Genomic DNA, 19,658 nt, shown 5'->3' with positions numbered 1-19,658 from the left:
CATTTTTTAAAATATAAATGAAAAAATGCATTCCAGCAGCAAAGAAAAACGATTCCAGCCTCTCCACGGCTCCTGGCTCTAAGTCAAGAGTCACCTACACACCTGAGGGGTTGAAACCCGGCGAACCTGAAAAGGCGCTGTGCTTTCCAAACTCCTGTGCAGGTACACGGCCCAGCCCAGCCCGCAGCCGCACTGGGGACCCCTCCCGTCAGAAAAGGGGTGCTCTCCCTACCCCCTCCTCACTTCCACTGTGGAATCACACAAGGCCTTATGAAAGAGGAGCGGCTGGAGTTTACAGACCACGTGGGGCCGGAGGCAGAGACCGAAGGGGCCACGAGCCCAGGGAGCCCGAGGCCACCAGGGCTGGAAGAGACCAAAGGACCCGCCCCCCAGCCCTCAGAGCCCTCAGAGGGAGCGGGGCCCCGGCCACACCTTGATTTCAGAATTCCGGCCTCTGGAGCCGTGAGAGAAGGAATTTCTGCTGTGTGAAGCCACCCAGTCTGTGGTCTTTTATTCCGGCAGCCACGGGAACCACTACAGCTCCCACACACACCACGGGAACCGGCCAGACTCGGCAGAAACCTCTTCCTGGGGACAGTGGCCCGAGAAAGCGGCCTCAGCGGACCCGGAGCCGCGGAAGAGAAAGCGCCCTCTGTCCCCCCAGGCCCTCGTGGCACCCGGTAGGCAGCAGCTAAGAACCCAGGAGGTGCCAAATGAACACACGCAGGGTGACCGCAAAACCCTGGGGGCCAAAGCCAGTGGGGGAGGCCCCCAGAGGGCCGGACCCCCGCAGGCGGGTGCCTGGGGCCAGGAGCAGGGGAGAGTCCACCGAGCTGAGCACCAGGGCCTGAGCACCCAGGACCCCAACTCGGCTCCGCAACACGGAGCTTCCAACCCCCTGAGAGCAAAAGCGGGGCCTTCCTGCCAAGGATGTGGACTCAGAAGGGTACTGGTGGCAGCTCAGGGAACAGCCAGGGCCCAGAACGAGGCAGAGCCTGGCACAGGGCCCCACCCCGGGGCAGCCTGGGCCCCAGCCAACATCCCCCGGGAGCCTGGTGGGAGGCAGGTTCGTGCTGCCCTGGGGCCCAGTGGTGGGGCTGTCCTGGTTTCCCCTTGTGTCCTTCTGGGCCTCTGCAGGCCTCTCGCCAGAGACCACGGGACGGAGGGTGGTACACAGCCTGGAAACCGCCTCATCCACGGAGGCCTCGGCTTTAGGAGGGGTCACCCGGGAACCCCTGAGCCAGGGCATCTGTCTCGCCACATCCCAAGAACCAGCTCCAGGACAGCATCTCAGACACAAGACTATGATTTAGTTTTAACGACATGGGGACATCGGAGGGTGGGGGCGGGCCTGGGAAGGGCTCCTGGAGAGGGCGTTCTTGTGCAGGTGGGCTGGGAGAGGTCCAGCCCCCGGGGGAGACAGAGGCACAGGGCCTGGCCCCAGGCTGCCGTGGGCAGGGGCGGGGTGGGGAGAGGCCCGGCGGCCAGGCTGAGGGTCCCTGCTGACCACGGGAAAGAACCTGTCGGTGGAAAGTAAACGGGCAGCTGTGGGCGGCGAGGCCGGAAAGGGGTGTCCCCAGCACTTTATCCGTCTGTAGGGAAAGCGTGCCAACTGTGAAACAGCGACGTGTCCAAACTCAGCCGGAATGCTAGCTAAAACCTTAATCATCCCTGCGAAATGGCAGCTCAGCCCCAGATGTTCAAACTCCCCTTCCCGCGTGGTGCCAGGAGGAGGGGCAGTTTCCGGGACAGGCCCGTGTCCAGAGAGAAGGACCCGTGTCCTGCGTGCGCGCGTGGAGTCAGGGCAGCCGCGCTGCCCTGGTTAACACACACACGCCCGGAGACTCCAGCAGAGAAGTCGCGCCCTGTGACCCCAGCCCGGCAGGCCCCCGGCCCTGGGAGCACAAGAAGCGTCTGTCTGTCCACATCAGGGAAAGGGCTCAGGGGTGGGCGACGGGCAGCCGTGTGAGCAGGGACCACCCTCCCTGGGGAGGTCGGGGGTGGCCACGAGGGTTAGGGTCTCAAACTGGACTCCCAATAATCCCCAAGGGCCCTCCGTCCACACAGCACCTCCAGAGAAGCAGCGGGTTGAGCCAACCCCCACCCCGGTGCCCGTGGCAAAGGCCCTGCTCACTCATCTCTCCATAAACACTGACTGAGCGCCCGGGGGTGCTGGTGGGAGAACACAAAGCCCCAAAGGCATCCACATCCCACTCCCTGCAGCCTGAGGCCACGTGACCTCGCACCAGGAAAGGGACTCGGCAGGTGTGGTTCAGGCAGGGATCGCGAGACTGGAGACGAGGAGGTTACCCTGGATTCCTGGGGGCCTGGGGTCATGACCGGGGTGGGGGGCCAGGGGTCAGCAGTGGAGCTGTGATGACGGAGGCAGGGGTCGCCGTGAGGAGGGGAAGGGCCGCCAGCCGGGGCACAGGCAGCCTCTAGAAGCCAGAAACGGAGAGATTCTCCCCCAGCGGCTCCAGAAGAAGCTCAGAGAGAACCAAGTTGTGCTGCTTCAGCTGCTTGTTGGTGGCACTGCGTTCACAGCAGCTGCAAGATGCGAGCTGGGGTGCGGGGGGGACAGGCAAGCCCAGTCCTTGCTCTCCTGGAGCCTGCCTTCCGGCTCTTCCTGCAGAAGCAGCTGCGCTCCAAACGCACACACACAGGACACTCACAGCCTGCACGGTGTGGGGGGGGGGACCCCGCAGGACCTGGCCAAGGAGCCTCATCTCCCCTGGCACAGCGGCTCTGACGTCCCAGGGAGGCTCTCACCTCAGGAGGCATGCCCGCAGGCCGTGGTCAGACATCGCAGTGTATACCCGGGCTCCCCATCGACCCACGCCCCGTGCCCCGCTCACCCAACCCACCTCGAAGCTGGCTGGGTGGACGTGCGGAACGCTTGCGTCTAGATCTCTAAGAAGAAAACAAGCCACAGGAGCCTGTCAGAGTGTCCTCTGGCCCAGCAGATGCTTGACAGGACGTGGCCACCACCCCTGACCCCCAGAAGCCCTGAGGCGGTGGGACTGAGCCCCCACTCCCCACCCAAATCATAGTCAAGTCCTAACTCCTGGTACTTGCAAATCAATCTTCATTGGACATAGGTTCTTGTAGATGTAATCAAGTCAAAATGAGTTTATACTGGATAAGCGTGGGCCCTAATCCAGTAACTGGCGTCCTTGTAAAAGGAGGGAAATCTGGACACAGAGACAGGACACCCTGCGGCGGGGGTGGGGGGATGGGGAGGCCGGATGAGGACAGAGGCAGAGGCTGAAGAGATGCAGCTACAAGCAGGATCACCCAGGACAGGACCCCCAGAAGGACCCTCCCCTGGACCCTCCGCGGTGGCAAGTTCCCACCGACGCCTTGATTTTGGACTTGGGGCCTCCAGAGCTGTGAGAGAATACCCTTCTGCTACTTTAAGCCACCCAGCGTATGGTCTTTGTGACAGGAGCCCCAGGAAGCTAACAGAAGCCCCGAGGACCGACCTTGCCCCCAGCGGCTGCCAGGCTGTGCGCGAACACGCGTGGCCAGGCGAGGAGGACGCTGATTCTGTGTCGAAAGCTCCGACTTTGAGGGAAAGAACACCATGAAAAGAAAAGGCAGTCTCTGGCTGAGTTTATCCCCACCGCAATCTCTCTGTATACGATTTTAATGGAAAATAAAGTCTCCCCAAAGTGCAATAATGCCCTAGCTTTACAACAATGTACTAGAGAAAAGCTGGATATCCCCAACCTGGAATCTGTAGAAAGAGCCAAACATCAAAGACGGGAGAGATGCTAAACAGAGAGAAACTTGGAGTAATCCTGAGTATCTGAAAAGTCCATTTTCCTAAGAAAGGATTCTGTTTCTGCTTTATTTGAGATTTTAATTATAGGCCAGGTAATGATTTTCATTTTGAATGATAATTAACTCTCTGGTTTAAGGACTGAATTCAACTTGATGACGAACTCCCCAAGTGGAACTTTAATCCAGTAAATTGCAGTAAGTGTGGCAAACATTTCTCCTGTGTTATGTGAACGTCACTGCACAGGAGGACAGCATAGCTCTGACGCACGAAGTGTTTTCGGTGTAACATGGCACGCAGGGTCAGTGTACCCCAGGAGGATGCCAATGCCATCACTCTGATGAGAGAATTTAAGACAACACTCAGAGCTGGAATGAAGTACATTTTTGACAGCAGAATCAGAGAAGTAAGTGCCAGAACTGATTTAAACTTCTTCCCCGTGAACAGAAAAGGTACTTTGATTTCAACATTAAAAGTTTCTCTGGCCGTGAACTTACACAAATATCCTGGCCCTGGGGAGGCCTTCATAGGGGAGAGTCAGGCACCCAGTCCAGGGGAGGTCACCCCAGGGGACAGACAGGGCCCCCAGCCCTGCTGATGTCACCCTGGGGGACAGTCAAGCTCCCAGAAGGCCCCACAGGACAACTGGGATGTCCTGCCCTGGGGCAGTTAGCACAAAGCTCAAACCCAGCGTCACTGAGACTCTCCTAAGTGGCCCCTGACCCTCTGACCCCCAAACCAGGCTAAATCAGGCTGGGGTGCACCCTTGATGACACAGCGTCCAGCAGTGTGGACGTCTGAAGCCCAGGGACAGCCGTATGCTTCACGCACAGAGGCAGGACTGCTCGCTGGCATCTGCTGAAACACCCTCTGAACCCAGGCAAGAGGCCCGGGGTCTCCACACAAAGGTCGGGAATAAACGGGCCCCTCCCCTCCGTCCCCCTGACACACAGATGGCCGAGAAGTCCAGGAAAGGCCTCCTTCCCGGGGGACATCAAAGCTGCCGCCTCCTCAGGAATGCACCCAGGCCAACACGGCTGCAACGTAAATCACCGCGCGCTGCTCTCCAACCCGAGAGGACGTGTGCACGGGGAAGGGCAGGGCTTCCGAGGCCTCCGCGGGCTGGGGCGCGTGGGCACACGGCTGAGCAGTGACCCGCGCGGAGCTCCACGGGCACGCCCACCAGCAGGACAGGGAGGGACAGAGCAGACAGCAAGGGTCCCCGTCCCCTCCAGCTCGGCCACGGGAGCGACGGAGGCTCTGCTCTGAGCACAGCACAGAACCCCGGGCCCCAAGGATGTCTCCTCGGGCCTGCGAGGAGGAACGAGGCAGTTAACCCTTGACCCCGTCGTCCTGCACGGGTACTTATTACACGCCTACTGTATGCCCGGCGCTGTGCTGATGGAGAAAGATGATGGACGCAGAGGGCAGGGAGCACACGGCACCAAGCAGACCTGGACGCCAGCCTCTGACCACTGCCGTGAGGGAGGGACGGCAGTGAGGGCAGAGCGACGGGGACACGGAGGTGACATTCGGGAAGACGGGGGGAGAGAGCTCTTGGGGGGCAGGGTCCCAGGGAGAGGAGCCGGGCGTGTTTCTGGAAGGCAAGCAAGGGGCAGTGGGATGGGGCGAGGCCGGCCCCTGAGGCTCTGAGAGGAGATCCCCGGGTCCCTCCCCAGCTCTACAACTTGGTGTCCCTGAACTGGGTGACAACTGTCCCTACCTCATGAGGTTGTGGCAGGCACCGGGAAAGCGCCTGGAGCAGAGCCCGGGAGGACACGTGCTCTCCCCACGTCAGCGAGGGGTGATCTGACTTTAATTAGGGAGATGATGCTACAAGAAGCAACAGGGCCCAGACGCAGAATCGCATCCTGACGCTCCCCCTGGACGGGTTTCGCCCGGCGTCCTCCTGGGAGGGACGTTTCCGGCCACCCCTCGGGTGACAGGGTGACCACGAGTGAAACTCCCCCCCCGGGGCCACCGCTCAGCAACGCTGTTCCTTCTCACCCAACACACGTCACTTGGAACCCTGCACGCCCTGCATGCAGAAGGCGCTTTGTAATAGATGCTATGAAGGAAAGGAAGCAAGAGAAAGGACCCAGCAAACAGGCAAACCAGGCCGTCCTACCCCGAGGAACCCACAGGGCGGCCAAGCCTGAGCTCTGAAGCCGGAACACGGGGTTCGAATCCCGGCTCACCCCTCGCCCGGGTCTAGAGCAGGGCCCCTCCACCTCCACCACAGACTGCTGGGCGGGGCCGTTCTCGGGGTGGGGGGTGGGGTGGCCGGGGTGCTCCCTGCATCCTCCAGGGCACGGGACGCGCCCCCGCCCCCAGCCACGAGCATCTCACTCCAGCTGCGACATCCGAAAACATCCTTGGGTATCGCCAGCCACGTGTCCCCCGAGGGCAGAATCACCCCTGCGGAGAGCCTCTGGGCTAGAACTTTAAGGTCCTATACCACGGTCTCTCCATGTATCAGATGTGGCCGGGCAGCTGCTGGGGGACTGGGATAAGAGCACAGAATCACCTGGAACAGCACAGCACGGTAAGTGCCCAGTGAGTACTATACGCAGGTCACTGCTGTCCTGAGGGTCCTGGAAACAAGTGAATCACACCCAAAATGAGAGCAGAGCAACCAACACATAACCACGGCACCACGGAAGTTCCCAGGGAGATGGATGGACGTTGGGACACCTTCCGGAACCTTCTGAGAGCAAGGACGGGGCTGGGCTGGGCCCCGAGGGAGGCAAGGACAGAGGGACTGCAGGTGCGGACATGGGGAGACGGGAGGAACGGGCCACGTCCCTGGGGAGTTTAACCAGAACAGAAGCCAAAGTCAAAGCCACGCTATTCACAGGCAGGAAGACAGAGGGGCCGAGACCAAGGTGCCCGGCGGCAGGTGTGCTCGTCACACGCGGCAGCGGCTAAGCTGAGCCTCCAGGCCTGCAGTCCTCCGTCCCCGTTCCCTTCGGAGTGGGGTTCCCCGCAGGCCCCACCGGGCCCCCACATAGAGCCGTGAGAAGGGGCGATACCTTCCCCCTGCAAGGACAGGGAGTCCTCCTCCCTGGGGCCCTGGAGCTTCCCTGCGGCCAAAGTGGACGGAAGAACCAGGGGAGCTGTCAGGGTATTCTTCCAGCATCAAATTCATGAGCTCTTCCTGAAATTAACGGATACCTTCCTTCGCCCAGCTCATCTCCCGTCCGGCAACACAGGAAGCCAGGGTCCCCCGGCGGCCTTGGGCCTCTTCCAGCTTCCCGGCCGCCAGGCCCAAGCTCGGCTTACCAGCGAGCAAGTAACAAAACCCTGGCGACGACAGCGTGGCTTTCACCGCGAATAAATGGGCTCAATTACCTCCACCGGGAGAGCAGGGCTTCAAAGGAAGAAAGGAAGAAAGAGAGGAAGGCGGACCCGGTAAAAATAACCCGTCTGAATCAGCCTGATCTCGGAGGGAAATACATGATAATTTAGTACCAAAGGCATTCCAATTCGTCCCCTGCCCATCAAGACATTTCAGTGGTGATGACACACCGGGTCATCCCCGGGCATAATTTCTCGAGAAAGGACTCTGGTGATGAAAACGAAACTTGAGAACTCTGGAAGTCCTTTCCACCCAGTGGGTTGATGCCTCTTTGGAGAGGATCCAGGGTCCGTGGGTCCCTAGCGGCCTCCGCTTTTGCGGCCCAGACGTGGCCCCACGCTCACATCCGGGACCTCTGAAAGCCAGGTCTGCTGCTGCGGCCACGAGGAGAAGCCGGTCTCCCCAGCCGGGACAGACCCCACCCTAGGCTTCTGAGACCAGGCAGGGACAGGTCTGCTGCGTGCACGGGTCGGGCATACAGCAGGCACTCAACTAATGCTCACGGAGCGAGGGAACGACTGCTCGCTGGCTGACTCCCCAGTGTGCACCAGGCTCTTTCACACCCAAAATGAGAGCAGAGCAACTTTCCCAGGGGCCCGGGGCCACGGCTTCTCCATCATCCGTGGAAGCCCTCCCCGTTCAGGCGACATGGCGAGGAAGGGGACAGGGACACCAGTTCAGGGAGGACGCCTCCCCATCGCCAGGGTGGCCAACGGTGCTGCGGCTGGCACACCTGCTCAGGCACTCCAGAAGAGGCCGAGATGCCACCTCACGCCATGGAGTGGGAAGGGGAGGAAGGGGTGGGCCCCCAGGCCCCCAGCCACATGGCACAGCTCCTCGGCACAACCAGACCCCCGGGTCACTCAGGCGTGGGCTTGGGGGCTGGGGTCTCCTTTGTCTTCCCTCCCTGCTCACCACCAAGCCCCAGCGTAGCCAGGAATTTAGGGTTCACACTTGAGAGACGGCGGGGCAGACATCGCCAGAGCTGGACAGGACGGATGGATGGACAGACAGACACAGATGGGTGAGGAAAGACACCGGCCCGTGATCGAGCCCTTCTCGCCGCAGCGGTGCCAGCAGGTTACAAGCAGGCTGGCGCTCGGACGCAGCAAGCCGGGGCACACGCCATCTCCCCGGCTGCCAAACGCCCCCTCTCCGGAGGCGGGTCCTCCTCTTCGGATGCAAAGCCCCGCACGGCCGCCTTCCTCTCCCTGTGCTCCCACCCCAGGTTTACTCCCTTCCTGCTCGATGAACACCTGCTAACACCCTAAGCCCCGTCCTGAGCTCCGTCAGATGGGCTGCGTCCCACATGCACAGAAACCATTTCTCCACCGTTCACACCAAACACACCGACCCAGGACACAGTCTGCGGAAGACTCTCAAAGCCACCTCTGGGACAAGTCAGATCCCACCTAACCCCAGAGCGCTTTCTAAAATGACAGACGGTCACCATCTGCCACCGTTCCCTTGTTTGTCAAATGCGCTGTCATTCTACGTAACAGGCGATCAAAGACCAAAGCAAGAGCATATGTTTCTGTACTGCTCTCGGCAGGCTTTTTATTTTTAAAAACCACCGCTGGCTGGCTTTAGTGTAATTCATCTTTGTGACAAATCAAGACGCCTCGAGGTACGTGTATCTTCAAGACAGAGAAGGTGAGTAATTTCCATGGTGACAAGGAGGCGTGAAAAACCAACACTGTCTTTCCAGACCCAAGTGATTAGCGGCTCACAATTTCTATCCCCGTTACACTGCTTTCTAGCAACCAATTAAACTCGAAGTCTGGAATGAACTACTTTATATTTGAAGCCACTTACAAGAAGCACGTATCAAAATTCACGTAGATTTTTTTAGGTGCTTCTGACACTGTAATCCTCCCCCGACTGTCCTCACAACGAGGTGGCTTAAGTGGCCCGGGATCAGTGGTGACCTGGGAGCTTTGGTCAGGAAGCAGAGCCAATGCCCAGGCCCAGGGTCCACCCTCTGACCGTGTCCCCGAGGAGGGGAGTGGACAGAGGAAACCAGTGGACCCTCTCCGACCTGTGAACCGGGAGCCTTGTGTGAAGCAGAGGTGACCCGGGGCCTCCCTGCCGCCCGGACCCACGGGAGATGACCCTTACCTGTGAAGCCCTCCTGGCACTGGCAGGTGTAGCCGCCCTCGTGGCTGCGACACCGGCCGTGGGCGCCGCAGGGGCTGGAGTAGCAGAGGTCAATCTCGGTCTCGCAGTAGTCGCCCGTGAAGCCGGCGGGGCAGCGGCACCGCAGGCCGTTGACGGGGTGGATGGGCCGGAACAGCACGGTTGGGGAGCTGATGAAGGGCGCCGAGCTGTCGAACCTGAGCACCGACACGCACTTCATGTAGTTCTCGCACGGCTCCCGCAGGCAGATGTTGTCATCGAAGGGCAGCACGCGCTGGGTGGACACGGCCGTCAGCAGCGTCCGGTTCAGGTAGATCTGCTCCTGCAGGTCCTCCGACGGGAAGAACTTGTCCCGGACGCCGCCGGGGAGCAGGGCCGAGAAGGTCACGTTCAGGATGTTGGAGCGGACGTCTGTGTCGTTCTGGATGTTGAAGACGAAGACGGCGTCCCTGGTGGTGGACAGCACGGCGGCCACCCCTTCCACGAAGCGGGACAGCAGCGGGGACAGGAACTGCTCCTGCGACATGTTCTCCAGGCGGACGGTGATGCTGTTGGTCAGCATGTCGTCCGTGATGACGGTGACCCGCAGGGTGCAGAGCGCCGCCACGCTGTGGATGCCATCTGCGAGACACAAGGGGCGTCACTCGGAGGCCCGCCTGCCCGGTCCCCGTCCCCACCGGGAACAGAAGCCCTGATCCCCAGCCCCCGCCCTGCCCGTGACCACCACCCTGACCCCATGTCCCCTCCCTCCACACCCGGCTTCCGAAAGCACGGCTCCCGTCACACCGTCAAGCTCAGGAGCCCACAGCCGACCCCCCGACTCCTCATCAGGAATCTCAACGACCACCACGATCCAGCCCCCCAGCGTCACACGCTTTGCTCCAGACACGCGGGGACGCTGAGCCCCTGTTTTACCTCCTCTGCGCGTGTTTCCGCCACCAGGTGACCCTGCCCATCCTCCAGCCCAGCTCAGACCCCAGGGTGTCCCGCCTGGTCCCACCCAGGTACGGCCCTGGCCTGTGCTACGCTGGCAGCTTCTCTGCTCTTAGCGGTGCCCTCCGCATCTCCACGCGCCCCGCACACAGCAGAGGCTCGGCACAGGCTACTTCAGAAGGATGCTCAGGAGGACACTGCACCTCAGCCAACACAAGTGAACAGCTCGTGAAACGAGGTGCTTAGGGGACTGGAAAGGGTGCAGTATTTGGGTTATCAGGTGAACTGAGCACACCACAGGTTCCGAGACCAGAACCAGAGGAGCTGTCCAGGGACCGCCCGAGGGCTCTGCCCACGACGGCCACAGGGCAGCACCATCACCTCTGGCGCAGCCACCCCACCCAGGGGGCCTTCCCCTGCCTCCCGCCCCTCCCCCCGACCAAGGGCTCTGGGACCCAAGAAAAACCTGCAACGTCGCCATCCTTCAGGCTCCGCTCACCCCCGTGTCCCTGCAGCCCTGATGGATCCCCCACATGGGGCTCCCGCCGTGCCCCCCACAAGCACACCCACCCGTTTCCCTGCGGCATCTGGGCAAGCCTGTGAGCACCCCCGGCGGGTCCCGCCCCCTCGGAGCTGAAGCCCGGCTGTGCCCCCCGCCCCCCCAGAAAGGGCAGGAGCCCCGGAGGGAGGGAACCTTCCGGCTTGTTTCTGGGAAGCTGTAGGAGAGTCTTAGGACCACTGAGAGGACGCAGTCAGGTGACAAAACTCAGAGGCCACCTTGTCCCTCTGGACCCTGGGACTGTTTTGGGGGGGGGACACCATGTGTCACAAAACGTGTCCAGACGATGGAGAAACGTAACTGCTCCGGAAGTCACAACAGATTCAGGAGAAAACCTGAGAGTCCCGGAGATTCTGAGAGAACCGGCAGCACCCCATGTGACAGGTGAGGAAAACTGAGACCTGGGAGGCCGCGTCTCACACCTGAGATCACACGCTCAGTGGCGGGGGGCCCCGCCCTCCCTCCAGCAACAACGCCCATCGCCCAGTAGGTCAGGCACCCCGCACTCTGTTACGGCTCCGCCTGGTCCTCGTGATGACCTGGAAGGGCCGGTTTTTGTGTCTTTTTTTTTCCTTTTTGACTGCATGGAGCAGCTTGTAGGATCTGGGACTGAACAAAGCCCCTGGCAGTGAAAGCATGGAGCCCTAACCACTGGACCGCCAGGGAATTCCCTGGCAGGGCCACATTTGAAAGAGGAAATGATATCTGTATGACCTTGTTTGTGGGGAGGGCACCCAAAGGCTGGTGTAAAACCCAGAGGCTGGCAAGGTAAGGGCTCCGTTCTGTCTGCAGCTTCTGCGGAGCTCGTACGGAGCAGAAAGTGGGTGCTGAGACCACACCCGCAGCTCATAGACCAGAGTGGCCAGAATAAGTAATGAGGAAAAGAAATTAAGGCAAAAGATGGCACAGCTCATCGTGACAGAGAGCCTCAGAGACGGCAGCACCCTCCTCCCCCCACCACACGCGGCCACACCCAGGAGCAGCTATTCACTGTGGTCTCAGCAGACATCCTGAAACATGGATGTCATCACACCACTCCCTTGGGGTCCCCCATGGCACCCCGGATGAAACCCACGCCGCTTACCCCATCTTACGGTCCTATGTGGTCCGCCCCGTCACCCTCCCTTGTCTTAGAGACACCTCCCTGCCCCAGGGCCTTTGCACACTTCCTCTCCTGCCTGGAATGCCGCCCTCCTTGTGGCTGGTGGCTGCTCCGGGGGCCACCGGGTCTCAGCTGCACATCCCTCATCAGAGGGGCCTCCGCACCCCGCACCTCCCCCCTTGGCTCTGCCACATCCCCATTTGAGTTCCCGCACAGGAGCGGCTGCAGCCTGGTTTCATTTGTTCATACCTCTCCCCCCCCTCCCCCCCTCACAGGGAACCCATGAGGACCGAGAACTTGTAGGTCTTGTTCCTGCTACACCCGTCACTTCTAGAACAGTCCCTGGCACTCAGAAGTGCTGCATAAACATTCGGGGGGGGGGGGGGAGGGAGGGAAGGAGGGAGGGGAGAGTCCCTCTTCCAGTGGCATCTCTTTAACCCCAAGATTGACATTGGTACAAACAGCAACAGAGGCTCCACTTTCCCATCTAAGCTATTTTTCTGTGGGTGTTTCTTTTCTCTCTTTTCCGCAAAGGCCCATTATAATATAGGATCTAAGATACTGTCTGTTTCCTGGTGGCAGCTGTTGTGAAACATCCTTTCATCTTAAACCACACACGGATTTGTTCTGGGCCAAGATTCGAGGGTCACACCGGTTTTAAGCTCAACGCTCAGGCCATCCTGGCGCGCTCTGGGCTACCCTGCCCTCTCTCTCCCTGGGGACGGGCAGGGGCTCCAGTGCTCGGACACCCCCTGAGGCAGTAGAGGCGGGCACAGCTCGGAGGGACGCCCAGCAACAAGGAGCCACGTAACGCCCAGAAAATAGCGTTAAATATTCAGTCACGTCGAGTGTGCTGGAAAGTAAAATGCGCGCCTCACTGTTAATCTCACTGTTAACTCCTTTCACGACCATGCACCAAACTGGACAACCAAGTCCTGGAGGCAATGAATTCGCTCGGTGCTTACGTCGTCTGGGTTGGATTTCTGAGTCGCCACGTGCGCAAACCCGACTGCCCATCCACAGGGAGCCACCTCAATAGAGGACGGCTGTCCTCACTCTGCAGCTGGGCTCAGCGACACCCACCCGGTGACACCCAGCTCTACAGGTGTCAGGGCAGATCCACACAACGTGACATTAAAAGGGAAAAGTAAGTCACTTTTCACACAAAACAAAAAAATACGTTTGCCCACAAGTCCGGAGAGCCGTCGGCGGGGGACAGCAAAAACCTGAGTGCTGACGTGACGCTGTCTGGGTCGCTGAATTTGCTTTTAAATAAACTTTTTATTTTGGAGCAGTTTTAGATTAACAGGAAAATTGTGACGACAACAGAGAGGTCCCATGTACCCAGCGCCCGGGTTCCCCGCGAAGAATTCCGTGGCTACGTTAGTGTGGGATATTTGCGGGAAGGCAGGAAGCAGCGTGGACACCTGAGGAACTGAAGTCCAGGCTCCGCTCGTATTTCCTTGGTTTCACCTACTGTCCTTTCTCTGTCCGGGACCCCACCCAGGACCCCACACGAGGTGCAGTCATCCCGTCTGCTTGCTCCTCCGGCTGTGACAGTTTCTCAGACCTTCCTCAGTTTTGATGACCTTGACCCTGCAGAGAAGTACTGGTCAGGGATGTCGCTAATGTTTAGGTGAGTTTCACTTCTTCTCCATGCCTTCCTGCATCTCCTCTATGTTTTATTCTCCCGCCCGAGCATCCGTTCGGTTTATCACTTAGAATCTTGTTTTCACTTTGGGAAACACAGAGCTCCCCACGGCTCCCCAGGCCTGTGCTGTAGGCACTTCGCTCGTGGCTGGAAACAACAGTGCCGGAGCCAGCGCCTCCAAACCGGGCCAGCGCCGTTTCCACGGCGTTCTCTAGGACAGGTGAGTCAGCTCACTGTCCCTGCGTCACAGCGGGAAAGAGACAGGACAGATGGCAGAGCGGGGCGGTGGGGCGGCCACCGGCAGGTGCCTCCCGCAAAACCCCGGACGGCGCAGGTGAGGAGGGCTTTACAGGTTTCACGGAGGGTGGGGCCCTGCACGAGTCCGGCTCTGGTCAAAGGAGAGCCGTTGTCCACAACCTCATCCCTGTGGCTCGCTCAACCCTGGGTATCCTGGTGCCCAAGGAGCCGACGGCCCACGGGAGGCAGGGGACAGAGCCGAGTTTGCAAAAGAAGAGACAGGAGGACCCCAGGAGGCAGCAGGGAGGGCGGGGTCCACAGAGGAATGGAGACCGTCACACAGCAGAGGGCAACCATCTTCCCAGCACAAAATGCAAGAACGCAGCAAGGCCTGGCCAGCCAGCGGCAGGAGGCTGTGTCGCGAGGGCTGCATCGCAGCTTGGGGCTCAAACAACGGATCGTCTCACAGCCTGGAGGCCAGACGTCCAAGACCAAACGTCAGCAGGGTCGGTCCCACCTGGGGGCGCGGAGGGAGCCTCCGTCCCTTGGCTCCATGCCAGCGTCTGGCGGCTGCTGGCCGTCCTTGGTGTCCTTGGCTGGCAGCCGCCTGACTCTGGTGTCTGTATCCGCATCACGTGGGCTCTCCCGCGTGAGTCTGCGTCCAGAGTCCCCTCTCGAAGGGACACTAGCTGGTGCACCAGGACCCACCTGAATCCAGGAGGACCGCGTGTCAAGGCTTAGCTTGATCCCATCTGCTCAGACCCTACCTCCAAACAACAGCTATGCTGAGGCATCTGGGGGTCGTGAACGTGAGGGGATGCTGCCCCACCGGGGACAGGTGGGAACGTGGGCTGGGGGAGACGCGGCTGTCACAGAGGCAGGTGATGGTCGTCGGATGCTGCCGCCTCTCGGACCCTCGGCGTAGGGCGGGGATGGGAGGGGTGGACACGGGGGAAACGTCCGCGGTGCAGACCTCGCTGACACAGGTGGCGCCCCCCCACTGCACCCACACCTTCCGCGGGGCTGCCGCCAGTTCTCGTCACAGCCCAGGAGAGACCCCACTGCTGGTCCTGCACAGAAGAGGACACCATGGCACGAGGAAGGGGACCGCCAAGCCCGGCTGAGGTCACTCAGGCAGGTCCAGACCGACTGGGCCTGAGCCCCTCCCCAGTGGGCAGAGGATCAGAGGACTGTGGTCCTGGCTTGGAGGGTCCACATGGAAAGAAGCCAGTGTCTGACCCATTAAACACCCGCAGCCCTGGGGACAAGGTGGTGAGACAGGGCCACCAGCAGCGGGAGACGCAGCCACTGCCGGAGGGACCAGGACACTCGCCCGCGTCTCGGTGACCCCACCCCACACACACCACAGTCTCGGTTGGCGGGGGGACACCTCCGTCTCCTGCTGCCAACGCCCCACCAGGCCCGGCGGGTGCAGCCCATGACACGGCAGGCAGGCCGGCTGGGGCCACAGCCATCAGGCGCTGTTTGCCGTCCAGCCGGTTTGAGGCAAAGGCGGTCCTCCTGTCCCCTGCCCTGCCTGCCCCCTCCCCCCCCCCAGGCCTCACCAGGGGCAGGGAGTGCCTGCGGGGGGGACTCTGAAGTGGTTTCCTGCGTTCTCTCTGCAGGGTGTGGCGCTTCTGGGGGGCGGACAGAGGACAGACAACAGGTGCATTGCTCTGACCTGCTACCTGGAGGGCGTCTGGTTTCTCTCCTTTCGGGGCAGCAAAAGCCAAACCCAGAACCTGCGACTCGGGACAGGGGTTCCCAACGCAGGAACAGAGCGATGGGCGTTCGGGGGACAGCGGGGCAAATGCCGGTGTCGGACCTGGCAGGCACGCTGGCCGGAGAAGACGCTGCTTGTCCTGCCCCGTCCAGGGAGGAGGGGCCTCGGGCCCGGAAGGGAGGCTCCCATGCAAGCACCAGCACCTCAGGCAAAGCAGACCATGCACCACAAACCCACCCGAGTGCCTCCCCTCCCTCCCTGTCCCCACGGGAGCCGTGACCTCGTCTCACCCAGCATCCTTCCTCCCCGCTCCAAGATGACAGAACTCTAGACATGACAAGCAGTTATTCTTTCCCAAGATATGGAGAGAGAAGAAGCTACATCTCCAGGCCAGGCCACCAAGAGGAAGTGAGTCAAACACGCATGGGACACGTGAGGAAATGCGGGGTCGCAGGAAGCAGGAGGACCGGGGAGACCTCCCACAGGAGGGGGTTCCTGGCAGCGGCTCCGACATGGATGAACCTGAGGGAGAGAAGCCAGTTGCAAAAAGACAGATACTGGGTGATCCCCCGTAGATGGGGTGCCCAGAGCGGTCATCGTCACAGAGACACAGAGCAGACAGCGGGTGCTGGGGGCTGGGGAGGTGGACGGGGCGGGGGTTAGTAGGGACAGAGTCTCAGTCTTGCAAGATACACAAGTCCTAGAGACAGACAGTGGTCATGGTCACACAACTGCGTGAATGGACTTAATGCCACGGACCTGTGCCCCTAAAGACGGTGAAATGGCAACTTTGATGTTATGTAAACTTTACTACAATTATAAATAAATAAAAACATGAAGACGTAAATAAACAAGTGAGAATGACGAAATGAGAAAGCAAGCAGCCGCGATCGCTAAAGCTTCCTTCTCTTGTCTCTCCCAAATTTATTACTTACTGTAGAACTGCCCGATAGAGGATCGCGGTGATTCAGAAACGCGCTCTCCTAATTTCACGTATGAAATAAAGCTCCCATCCCGAGGCCGAAGTTAGATTCTAACTCGGCATCTGACACCATCAGGTTATTCCATGAGAAACATCGCGATATGTCACGCTGGATGGAACCTTCCGGAAGGCTGAAATTGTACCAGGCCCCACGACCCCCCGGAAGGTGTGCTCACAGCTCCCAGCGGCCACCCTGACCCCAGGCTACACAAGTCGTGAGCTGAGATGCAGAGAAAGTGTATTCTTATCAAGATGAAGCAGCTTCACTTCGGAGTTAAGGACCGGATCCTCAGAGGGTTAAAAACATGATTGACACATGACCCAGAATTCCACTCCCAGGTGAAACTCCAAAGAACTGAAAGCACATCCACACGAATGCTCAGAGCAGCTTTCTTCCTAAGATCCAGAAAGTGAAAACGCACACACCCGCCAGCTGATGAACTCTGTCTAAACAGAATGTGGGTGTATCCACACAACGGACCATCACTCAGACACAAAGAAATGAGGAGCTGAAACGCTGCAGGGCGGACGAACCCCAAAACCATGCTCGGTGAAAGCCGCCGGCCACAAAAGGCCACACACCATACAACTTCACGTCCATGGAACGTCCAGAAGAGGTAAACCCTTCGCTGCTAGTTGCCAAGGGCAGGGGGAGGGGACTGCTGGGGGTATGGGTGTCTCTGGGGGGATGGACATGTTTGTAACTAGGGAGAGGGGTGGCTGCACGCCAAATGCCACTGAATCGTCCACTTTGAAATGGTTCATTTTACGTGACGTGAATTTTTTTTAACGTATTCCTTCTTTATTTATGTATTTTATTTTTGGCTGCGTTGGGTCTTCGTTGCTGCCCACGGGCTTTCTCTAGTTGTGGTGAGCGGGGCCTGCTCTTTGTTGCAGTACACAGCGTGCAGGCTTCAGTAGTTACAGCACACGGGCTCAGGAGTTGTGGCGCACGGGCTTACTTGCTCCGGCATAAGGGGTCTCCCCGGCCCAGGGACTGAACCTGTGTCCCCTGCACTGGAAGGCGGATGCTTAACCACTGCGCCACCAGCAAAGTCCCCATGTGATGTGAATTTCACCTCAACTTTTAAAAAGGGAAAAAGATTTAGGGATTGACTCAATAAAATTTGCTTTATTTTGCCTGAGAGTATCCAAAAGGAAAGAAACTGTTTTAAAGAGCATCGTAAGAACATTTCCTTAAAACCCGGTGGTGAACTAAGTCAGAGGAGAGGAACCGAGAGCCGGGAGCAGAACAGCCTTTGCCTTCGGAGCCGGGAGCCACCGTCTGACCCACGATTATGCTGAAAGCGCCGAGTTACCACTTAGGTGGAGCTAGAGCCACCACCGCCGGTGCTCACACTGTCAGCCAAACATTGCGAAAGAAACCAGCACAGGCCCGCAGGGAAGACACAGTGGCCGCCCTCGGCTCCGATGGGATCACATCGAGAGTTGCGTCAGGGACCTTTGTCGTTCCTGGTTTTTGTTTTATCTCAGGTACTGACTGAACAACACATAAGCATCGTTGGCTGGACAGGAACCCAGAACTCTGATCTCACCACAGCCCTCGCTGGAGACTCGCGGTGATCACCTAGGCCTGACCCAGAGGCTGTGTCAGGATTCAGAGGAGAAAAGCAGTGATGCAGGGGTGGCAGCGTGGACACGCGGGGGCTGGGGGGCCTAACTTCAGGCTGGGGGCCAGCCCGGGCCCTAGAGGACGCCACGCAGCACCCCAATGCCAGACAGTCACCCCCCACACACACACTCCAGCTGTCACAACCACAAACGTCTCCAGACGTTGTCAGATGTCCGCTGGGGACAGAATCACATCCAGGTGACAGCCCTGCTCTAGGAAGCACCACAAATGTTTCTGGACTCTTCCTCCGGCTTAAGACGGTCGGGGAGAACCAGGAACCCGGGCAGCAGCTGGGCCTGGGGCTCTGTACCCTGCGGCTGCCAGGCCGGCCTGGGGGCTCCACGCCTCCCACAGCACGTCTGGGGCTTCCCTCCGCCATCGGGGCCAACAGGGAGCCCCGTCCAGCCTTGCTCTCCCCTGCCAGAGCCAGAAAGGCCGCCCTTCTGCCCCATCCTAAGAAAATGGGCAACGTTCCCTGAGGCAAAGACTTAAGCCCAAAGTGGATTCAAAAGAACTAGCGGGCGGCCTGCCCTGCCTGGTTCCTGGTTGAGAGATGGCCTCCAGCATGGTGACATGGTCTGGGCACCTGCCGAGGGACACTCACATGTCCTCCGGCCCCAGGCAGGTCCAGGAGCAGCTGTCAGCCCAGGAGAGCCGGGGGCAGGAAAGATGAGATTTTTAACAAACGCACCAACCCTACCCAGGCTGCGGGCCGCTGAGCCCAGGGGCCCTGCTCGAGCCCTGCCAGGCCTCTTCAGTCACTGCCACTCATGAGCAGCCCACAGCCAGCGCAGGGGCGCGGGGGGGCCAAGCACCAGTGTGGAACATTCCAGCTCCGGCTCCAAAAGTGCCATCTGCCACCAAGCTCCTCCTCCAGCCGCCTGGATGGTCGGCGTGGAGGTGACCTGGGCCACCTTGTAGGTGAGCTTGGGTGAGGGGGGAAGGGCACCCAGGTGTCACCTCTCCTCCTTCTCCCCTCAGCTGCAGGGGCTTCTGCACGTGCGGGCCTGCAGGCGCTGGTTCAAGAACGCTCCCTGGGCTTCATTTGGTACTGGAAGTTTCCATTTCTCCAACAATGCATGCTGGACTCTTGTCTGGCCTTGACCTCACGCTTGCCAGCAGTGCCCCTGAAATTCTAACTGTCTCTGAGAACCGCTGGTGACAAATGGCCCTACCCCCCACCCCCCGGTCCTCAGTTTCTCTAGAACAGTGGCTGCCGGAGAGAACACGCAATCTGGGCCTGGCCCTGGAAGTGTCACCCGTCACCTGGCCGGGCAGACCCCACAGAGGCTCCTCAACCAGAGGAGGTCTCGTCTCTGGGGAAACGTTTCCTCTGATGGCAGAGAAGACAGTGGGAGAAAGGGGCGTGATCACGGACACCAGGTCACAGAGATGCCACGCGGCCGGCTGTGAAGACAGGGGAACGGGGCCATGAGCCAGGGGGTGAGGGCACCTCCAGCTGCTCAGGAAGCTGAGAAGCAGAGCCCCCCACTCCCCGGAGCCCCCAGAAAGGAGCACAGACCTGCCACACCTCGGTTTCATCCCACTGAGAGACTGTGTCGG

At 59.9% G+C, this 19,658-nt stretch overlaps 1 protein-coding gene across 3 annotated transcripts in view; it reads right to left on the bottom strand.

Annotated features, from left to right (window-relative positions):
• CELSR1 (cadherin EGF LAG seven-pass G-type receptor 1) overlaps positions 1 to 19,658 on the bottom strand; it is a 138,940-nt gene that overhangs the window by 81,513 nt on the left and 37,769 nt on the right. For 2 of the 3 annotated variants that reach the window (XM_057740840.1, XM_057740839.1), the window contains exon 2: positions 9,258 to 9,896. The exons of the other annotated variant lie outside the window; for it this stretch is intronic. In XM_057740840.1, the coding sequence (XP_057596823.1) occupies positions 9,258 to 9,896 (639 nt within the window). The remainder of the gene's footprint in view (positions 1 to 9,257; positions 9,897 to 19,658) is intronic. 3 annotated transcript variants of the gene reach the window in all.

Source organism: Hippopotamus amphibius, chromosome 7 (assembly GCF_030028045.1).
Source record: "Hippopotamus amphibius kiboko isolate mHipAmp2 chromosome 7, mHipAmp2.hap2, whole genome shotgun sequence".
NCBI classification, from domain to species: Eukaryota; Metazoa; Chordata; class Mammalia; order Artiodactyla; family Hippopotamidae; genus Hippopotamus; species Hippopotamus amphibius.
The sequence above is the reverse complement of the archived record's forward strand: the minus strand, read 5'-3'. Positions and strand labels throughout refer to the sequence as shown.